The sequence below is a fragment of the Acipenser ruthenus genome, chromosome 11 (assembly GCF_902713425.1).
Source record: "Acipenser ruthenus chromosome 11, fAciRut3.2 maternal haplotype, whole genome shotgun sequence".
Lineage (NCBI taxonomy): Eukaryota > Metazoa > Chordata > Actinopteri > Acipenseriformes > Acipenseridae > Acipenser > Acipenser ruthenus.
The window spans coordinates 34,926,275-34,935,864 of NC_081199.1; the positions used below are offsets into that span (position 1 = coordinate 34,926,275).

At 38.0% G+C, this 9,590-nt stretch overlaps 1 protein-coding gene across 9 annotated transcripts in view; it reads right to left on the minus strand.

Moving 5' to 3' along the window:
* Nucleotides 1–9,590, minus strand: part of LOC117426904 (formin-like protein 2) — a 72,507-nt gene extending 62,917 nt beyond the window's left edge. For 4 of the 9 annotated variants that reach the window (XM_059033802.1, XM_034045106.3, XM_059033800.1 and 1 more), the window contains exon 1: nt 8,900–9,589. In XM_059033802.1, coding sequence (XP_058889785.1) covers nt 8,900–9,016 — 117 coding nt within the window. In that variant the 5' untranslated portion in view covers nt 9,017–9,589. Of the gene's footprint in view, nt 1–8,899 lie in introns of all 9 variants that reach the window. The other 5 variants (XR_009330581.1, XM_059033799.1, XM_034925510.2 and 2 more) reach the window with 2 other exon arrangements.

Consider the following 9,590-nt stretch of genomic DNA (forward strand, 5'->3'; position numbering starts at 1 on the left):
TATCAACCTCCCACTGCTTTGTTTAGAACTCCCTATTGCAGTTAATTTCTTCAAGGTCTAATAAACCACAAGGAACTAAAAGGACAGTGTAGCCTACAGTACTGTTGTTCAAACAGATCCAGTACAATAAATAGAATTAGGCAAACTGTAGTCTCCAGCTATCAAAGACCGTTCACCTACAGTAATGCACTTACATAACAGAATTCACAATGAACATATTTTTTCAATTTGTACTTTACATCATATTTACTCACAAAGCAATCTAAAGTACAACAGTAGCTGCAGGGTTACACTGTAAATGAATGTCATCATGCAGTGAAATGCCTGTGTTTACGTACCTTTTTGATCTCAACACAAAAGAAACAAAACTGGTGCTGCAACGCTCATGATGTTTCCTAAGTGCCAAGCCATATAATGTGATGTGAATGGCAGCAGTAAGAGCCATTCTAATTACACCACAGGCAAGGAATCAATTCCTTTGGTATAACTGGTTGAAAGAGAAGAATTACACTTGTACAACTGGAGACTGTAGAAGCTTTACTTTTAATGCAGCCTTTCTTATGGATGTGTACTGAGCGTTTTTTGGGGTTTTCTTCTGTCCTAATATGTATAGTAAAACTCGACAGTACTTGCACACTTAAGTTGTACTTTCTTTCCTTTGCTGTCTTCCACAACGAAATCCCTATGGTCACGGGCACATTCTTCTGGGGGTTTTGTGTGTAGGCATTTTTGTACATTTCGCCACAATTCTATTTTAAATCCTCCGTATCTTAACTGTAATACAGCTTTAAATCCCGCTAACAAGCCTCCATCCTGATTGTAATTTCATTTTAAATCTCGCAAGCGGAGTCTCCAATAGAAATGTAGGAATGTGCCGTCACTCAGTAGTTGGGGCGGGATTAAAGTATTCAGAATGCATAGATGCAAGTCAGGAAGGCGGGACATTGCCCAGCAGCACTGGGAAAGGTGTTTATTTTTGTAGAAGGTTTTATTTTTTAATGGGAAAAGAGTAAAGTCACTGTGAATTGATTAACCATTTCCACAGTTTTTCCGCTATTGGCTATCCACCCATTTAATTTATTTTTTGTATCAGGGGTTAAAACCGAAAATCAGAAGCCCTAAACATAGTATGTAGTACCCTTTTGAAAACAGAAAGCAAACCTCCATAATCTACTGTAGGATAGCCAAGACAACAAGCGTGGTTTCATTTTCATTGCAATCACAACAAAATGTACATTCAAGAAGATAGTCAAGAAGAACTTCAATGCATTTTTTCAGCCTCTCAAGGCACTGAATTACGCAGATTGATTCTGTGATCTGTGAAGTATTACGTCAGTGAATACATAAACTATACCATCAAAAAAAACCTTGGGACTAGTGTTAATATTCTTACTCGGACAGCAGAATTATATCATTGTCTCAGGATAAACTTCAGTGCTTTAGCAAATCAATGTATTAGTAATGCAGTTAGTGTAAACATCCAGATCCAATACCTCTTTTGCTTTGTAGCAGACAATGTTTTTATTTTGCAGTAAGAATAAATTTGTATATTGGCACATCTCTTTGTTTATTGCTACTATATATAGTGCAAGATGGGCATGGATACCTGCAGCCTGCACATGGTCATCTCATTTTATCAACAATACCCATTTTCTTATGTCAAAAACGCCTTAAAGTTAATCTGTTTGTTAAATAATTCATCATCTTCAAAACCACTTTTACCTTCAGACAAGAATCAAAATCCAACCCTAGAGTGAAAAACAGATGCTCTAGTGGCACATGAATACTTAATGTTTTTCACGAATGTAGCCATGATCCAGGTATTCTAAATGTGGATTAGGTTCAAGGAGTACTTGTGCCCCGCCCCTGTGCATATATTGTGTTCTAAGTTGCGTGTGGTGTGGTGTGTTAATGTTGGTGTACAGGTATTGGTGCACGGGGGTGATTTAAAATGTAGATGTGTAATATGTATTTAAGCACGAGGATTGCACAATCATTTCACGTGCAGATAAAATGTGTATTAGTATGTCAGCACGGGGAATGCACAAATAAGTTCACGTGCTGGGATTCAAGTGAATAATTAATTAGTAATTGAATCCCGGCACAACTGTATACATATAGGTGCACGTTTCACTCACTCAGGGTTGTGTGTTCGAGAGTGGAGAATGGGAGAGAGAAAGTAGGGAGTAAACTTTAAAATTAGAAAAATAACAATTGCTATACGTGCTGGCTTTCAACCAGCACGATACTTGTTTGTCTGTTCATCCAGTCTGTTTTGTCTGTTTGTTTGGCCATTGTGCCTTTTATTTTGAATTTTGTTTTGTTCAAACCCTTTACTTTATTTGTGTATTATTAAAACGCGCCGCAGCACCTTTGCACTCAACTCAGTTGTGTCCTGCCTCGTTTCTGGTCTGACGTCACCCCTACAGCCAGCCTGTCCACAGCTGGATATCATGTGTGTTCAGAGAATTGACATTCAGGCAAGGTTTTACTGTACTAAGTACTGATATCTGTAGAAGTATTTTGTGATGGATGCATTATCTGAAGCAGGTCAAACACAAACCAGAAAGATATATTCATGCACATTGCCTGTAGAATCTTGAGGTGGTGTCTGTCTTGCTCTTATTGAGACCATTTATCTATTTCACCATGTTTTCCCCTCAATATCAACAAATTCAGTACATCCAAAAATCCAAGGACCTAAAAACGAACTATTTATAACATAAATGAGAGCGTAACCACAAGGCCATCAATGCATACAGAAGTGCTGGAAGCTGGCATATTGTCAAAGGAGGAAACTGACCTCCACATGTTACCCAGAATGCTATTTCTGAACTGTTAACATAAGCTTAAACTTTAAGGAAACTATGCTTACAATATTACCACAAAAAAATTGTTAACATGCTTTAAACCTAGATTTATTATAAAGCATTAGCTAGGATTGTCCCCCATTCAACATGTGTGTGTCCATAGACACAAGGCTCTGTTTCAGACAAAAGCGTGCCAAACAGGGCCAAAAAGGGACATGTTTCTGCGTGCAAGGAATCAGGTTGCGGTGCAAAGGGTCATGGTTGGCGAGGGAGGGGTCAGGTTATGCTGCATTTCCTGTCTAGTTTTCATACAATATTTACATAGGGAAATTACTCTATTGGGGCTCAGTCAAATTACATTTTCCACATCTTTGGCAGAAAATATCAGGACAGCTTTTCAGAGAATTTTAGGTCAAGGAGGCAAGCAGGGATGGCAACTACCATCCTTTGTTACATGTGAGGCTACTGAACTATGAGGGAAAAAAACACAGACCCGACACTGGTAGTCGGAAGAGAACACAAAGAAAATAACATTCAGCATGTTGAGGCAGGAAATCTGAATATCTTTTCATTCTTTTTTCACAAGAGTAATCAAAAGGCCATGTGTTTAATGTGACTTGGTTACCAGATAAAAGGTTCTAAAAGAGCAAAACCAACACAGAAAACCACACAGTAGGAAAAGCTACTTTACAGTACAACCTTTCCCAGAGACGTTAAAGAAAAAGAGTATCTTGAATATATGTTGCCCCCTATATGGTCCTGTTAAATTTTAGTACAGTATTTATTACTGATAAATTTACAATACAAAAATGTTTAATAACCTATGGTGCCGACATTACATACAGTACACCTACAGTACCTGTACAAACCAAGCTCAAGCTGTTCCAGATCAACCGATTAAGGTCACAATATATTTTTTGGTATTTTTTCCTAATTTCTTATTCGCAGTTCAGTTACATGGCAAGTCCTTTATGCTTAATGACCACACACTTCCTCAGGCAATTAATGATCAGTCTGCCACAAGGCATCATTGCCATACATTGTACTGCAGCTTAAATGGAAGCAAATAACAGTAAGTGCTCTATTAAACACTAGATGTCCTAATGCTGAATGTGCACATTGTATCATCACAATAATAGTCATCACTTTGGCACAAGTCAGAAGATCCTTGACTCTGGTCTTAAGTGAAGCGTATAAAAAGTCAGATGGAATTGGTGAAGCAGTTCACTTGAATGCCAACTTTTGAACAAACGCTAAAAACAAACTGTAGCAATGGACACGGTCTGCTGGTTATATTCCACTATACTGTAACCGGAGAGTGTTGTTTTGACTAAAGTCAATGGGATTAAACCGATTCAATACGAGTTCTTGAAAGTCTGAGAGGTTGACCTCAACAGAATCAGAATGTGAAGCAAACACTTAGTAAATATTCAGTCTGCACAGAAACAATAAATAACTTGCTGGTTCACCATCCTGATTGAGCCATGAGCCATTTTAAATTCAGACCACAATGACTTATTTATTTACAGCATGTACAGTATTTTACAAGTAAGATGCTATTTTCTTTTCTTTGTGTCTGTTTCCAAAAGCTTTGATGACACACGACTGTGTTGCATTTGCCCAGGCTTCTTGCTGCCTGGTGTTAATTACAGCAATCCACGTACTCCGGTCACAGGCTGCCATCAGTAGAGCATTAGGTTTGGCTCCATAATGACACGTGGTTTTCATTTATGTAATAACCTGTATTTTGTAATTCCACTACAATACAACAATAAAATTGAGAAACAAGAAGTATACAAAGTCCAGGCAACTGTAATGCCTACTTCTTTTGTGTAATGAGTTCTACACTATTGATGGCATGAACCAAAATTTAACTTTTTAGAGTTCTCACTCAGCTTGAATGTCAACTACCTATAAAAGCATGTTTTGACTGCTGGCGTATTCAGAGTTTACAGTAAGTATGTGCAGGAGTATAAGTGACTTCTACTATAAAATGACCAAGTGGCAAGCAGACACAGAGAAGGCTAATGTGGAACTTGAAGAATGCAATTACCAGAGACAAGACTGACTGAGAATCACAAGTGTACAAATAGCCATTCTGGATTCTGCTGTCAGTATAAGGAATCTTCTGCTGTTTCTTTGTACTGTTGGTTCTCACAATGCATGGCAAAATGTTTACAAAACTGTTGACCGTGGTTTTTCAATTTGTCTGACAATGCTAACTTCAGATGAAAGCACAGATTCGGTGATATCTCCCTGTGACAGACAACGAATGAATCCGAGTCAATCTCTCTCCCGACCTGTGAGGGCGCTGTGTAACAGGAACAGGGTGCCAAGTACTGGATGGTTTGGCGGTTCATTCCAGTGTCAGTTGGAAGCTGGCCATCCAGGAAGGGGGCAGAGCCACAATACAAGCCTTAATGCGGTAGGCAATGTGTCAGTTACGGATTGGAGGATACATGATTGGCCGCACCACCAAAAGAGGGAGTGACTGAGGGTATTTAGGGGAAGTGGCCGAGCTATCTGTTCCTTCGTTATGGTTACTGAAAGGACCCGTTTGGGAAACAGAAGTAATTAATTACCGTGAGTGTTAAGTGTTTTGTTTGTTGCTGTCTGTGCTTGTCATTTTAGCAGACTAACCTCCGGGAGCTGTAGCTAAACCGCCAGCAATTAAACCCGGACTCCACTTCACCATTGTGCATGTATAAACCTGTAAATCACCACTTTCACTAAGAGCACTCACTCGGGACTTGTGACCGTGTTGTGCTTGTGTGTGTCTTTTTTAGTGTATTATTATTTAGGGACTGAACCCCGTGCTTTGCCTGAGTGATACACATTATTGTGTAGAGCCAGGTATTATTATTTGTCAGCAAATAAAAAGCTGCTTTTTTACCATGAACTGTCTTGTGTCTATCATTCCTGAGCACCGCATCACCACTGCACCTGTGCACTACAAACCTCTTTGCCACACTCCCCAAAATGTGAATACAGTAATAAATGTACATAAAGGTTTTCATTAAAACCTTTAGTGCAGCCATATGACTTACTTTCAGCCAATTGAAAGCAGACCAAAGGCAAAACAAGTGACACATGTAGTGTGACAGATTGAGTGCATGTCTCCTTCAGTGACTTTAGACTTACTTGATAAAAAAGTATACAAATGAAATTTAATACAATGTTTTGTTTTTTTCTTATACAGAACTGATACCAGATAAGTTTACAATTATTTTATTTTTTTATATAAAAAGAGCTTTTGATATTGTACTTCAAAATGCCCAAAGCAAAAACCATGACACTCCAAGTGCATGTGGATCACCGAGCTTCAACACAATTATGGCTGGCCCATATTTACTGAAGCATTTGCACATCACCGGAGCTACTGCACATGGATCACAATTTAAAAAAAAAAAAAAAAACTCCTAGAACTACAGTTTTAATCCCTTTTAGATTCATTAATTAAAAAAAAAAAAAAAACACACATAATTTGGTGTTTTTATACCGGATGCCTCATCTCATGGGTGCACTCATCCAAAGTATAAAGTAAAGAGGTAGACATGATCAAGTCCTAGTCACTCCTCTTTGGCACTGCCTGAGAACCATATGCTGTTTATTCAGCAACCTAACCATGTAAATCTGTCAAATCAACACGGTAACTTCTGCTGTAATTTATTGTGTGTGTTTTTATTTATGTTTTTAAACTGTCCTGACAGCTACTGTAGCAATATTATATTCCAAACAGAAGTAATTTGAACTCTGCACCAGAAGCATTTGCTGGACTATTGAGTTCACTGGTCTCACCGAGTTGGGACTAATCTGGAATCAATGGCGATTATATTGCCACTCCCAGTTAAAATATGAAATGGACATCTTATTTATGTCCCTGAGCTTCTATACTGATTTTAAGCAATAAAGTAGTGATAACCACTATCTGAAATCTATAAACCATACAAAAATATCTGAGCTGAGTAAGTACCTGAGTAAGACTTTCACAATGGTGAAATCTCATTGTCTTTTGTCTAGAGTTTCTAGGCTTTGTTCATACAGAGTGTGGATTGGCTGAACAGATTTCCCTGTTTGTGACCAAATGGTTATACAGTATGCTAATGCGATAGAATCATAGAGTGCAAATACAATTTAGCAGCATTGATTAATTGATAAATTACTTCTAATATACCTAAAATTATACAGGTTGTATTTTGTCGTTTTGATCACCTTTTTAATGTGTTTTTTAAAAGTTAATTGAGAATCCATTATTATTCCTAAATATTTAAAATCCGAGACTGTCTCAATTTTATCTCCTTTAATTAAAATATCAAAATTGTTTCCAATTGAATTTTGTTTAATGGTAAAACACATTCCAACTGTTTGTTTCACATTCAGAGAGACAGGAGTGGTCCAGCCAATTTGTCACATCTCTCATAGTAATAGCTTATAGGCAGCCTCTTGACTAGTTTTGGCAGAAACATACAGAACTGTATAGTCAGCCTACATCTGGAGATCAACTTCTGGACATCCAGTAGATCATTAATATACAGACTGAACAGTAGTGGCACTACAGAACCCTGGGGGACCCCAACTATATAATTCCTAACAGAAGAATGAATGTTACCAACTTTGACGCATTGTTTTCTATCCTTAAGATACGACTCAACCCATTTCAATGCCTTATTAGAAAAATTTAATTTACATCATTTAAAAATAAGGACATCATGATTAACTGTATCAAATGCTTTCTTTAGATCTAAAAATATCGCTCCAACCACTCCCCCTCTATCAAGCTGAAGTTTGATCTTTTCTACAAAATAACAATTTGCAGTTTCAGTTGAGTGCTTTAGTCTAAACCCAAACTGCAATGGGTGTAGAAAATCTCCAGCCTCCAAATGTGACATCATTTGTTCAGATACCACCTTCTCAATACCCCCTAAATAGCTGTGCAATAGCCCCTAATTCATAGAAATTAAAAAGGAAACTTGGTTCTACATAACAGTGCTTGCTGCCTGGGTGGTCACTCATATTTAGTACCTGAACGTCTGGAGTAATCTGAATACTTTTGCCTACATTCTGCAACTATGAATTCTCACAAACACCAGCATGGATACAATATCATCTTATTTTTTCCACCCAAGTTTACATACTGTAAACAATATTTGTTCTCCAGCTGTTACAGCGCCAGTAACCAGATATTTGAAAATAATTATCCGTTTAAACAGTGTTTTATAACGTCTACATTTCAACAACTTCACTAGATTATGATGCCATCGATTACAAATAAATGTATTTTTCGAGTTAATCAAAACAAACGCTTCACAGTGTATACAAGTAAATAAATAAATACATAAATAAATAAATTATGCAGAACTTAATTCCGTTGAAATGATCAGTCCAGAACGCTGAAATACAAATCTCAGGAGAAGTGAAAGTGTGGACACCACACCCACTCAAGAAACATCGAACGTACACTACAGACATTGAGAACCGACTGTCTGGACTTTGCCACAACGTATACTGGGTGCGCATACTAGGCCCGAAATATTAGAAATGCAACAACATTTATACTTATTTAATAATTACTGCAATTCTTATTATACTTTTGAACCCATGTTGCAAAACAGTTTTCTTTCTTTGACATCTTTACCTGATTTACAAAGTCGTTTTTGACTTCTTCGAATCCTATTTCAATGCAGGTTTTCATTTGCTAATAATGAGCTGATCCATGTGGCTGTCCACTGGGTTATTCAAATCGCCGATAATCTAGTAATTCGATACACATTGAGGATTGATCAAGAACCATTCAATATACAAGATTATAGTACTAGAGCATTAGTGCTTATTGAACATTACCATCAACAACACAGCGATCGGAGCACATTCAATACACGATTGATTTGTCATTTTTGCCATGTTAACAATTTTCAGCTGACAAAACCAATCAAAAGTTTTACAGATCACGGTTGTTTACCGTGATCAATTCCTTCATACCAGCAGTGCTACAAATACAATGCAAACGGGCGATGTGGTGCTGTCTTCAAGAGTTTTCAACAACAGACTAGTACATGCATCAACTGAAATGTCTCACATAGAATACCTACCAAAACGATGGCAAATCTCTCCTCCAGTTCACCTGGCTCTGGCATCGGTAGTTTCAGAGGCATGCTGTGAGCCCTGAAATCAGTGTGCTGAGAATCCATACTCCCTGCGTTTCCCATGATGTCGATAGTTTTGTTTTTTTTTCTTTTTTAACAGCGATGTTCCACCCCTTTACTCTTCGACTTCAAAACGACCGCAGATCAAACGAGACACAATAAATTGTATCCGTTCGTTATTGTCAGAAACCTGCCACCACCACCTCCCTGTTTTAATCCAGTCTAGTCAGTTTCCAGCAGTACAACCGAGGAGAAACCAGCAAAACGTGTGGTATCCAAAGTCTCCCTCTAGCATGATATATACAATATGGTGTATTTCTTGTTCTCTTCATTCATTTTCCTTAATTTAATTAAACATCGACCGCTCAATCCTTGATATCAAACTATAATAAACGTGTACCCTATCCGTATCTTGCACAATTTCGGCACCACTCCCAGCTTGTTGTAATGGTGATGATGTGCATGATTCAGGCTTAGCGATCCTCTACAATATGTGTAATCCTCCTGATGCTGACACTAAATACAGCATCCACACACAGCACAGCACACTCCACACCAACCTTACTCACGACCAACACAATGAGCTCTTTCAGACTGGCCTCCTTCTCGGGCGTGTCTCTACAGAAAGTGTCGGGAA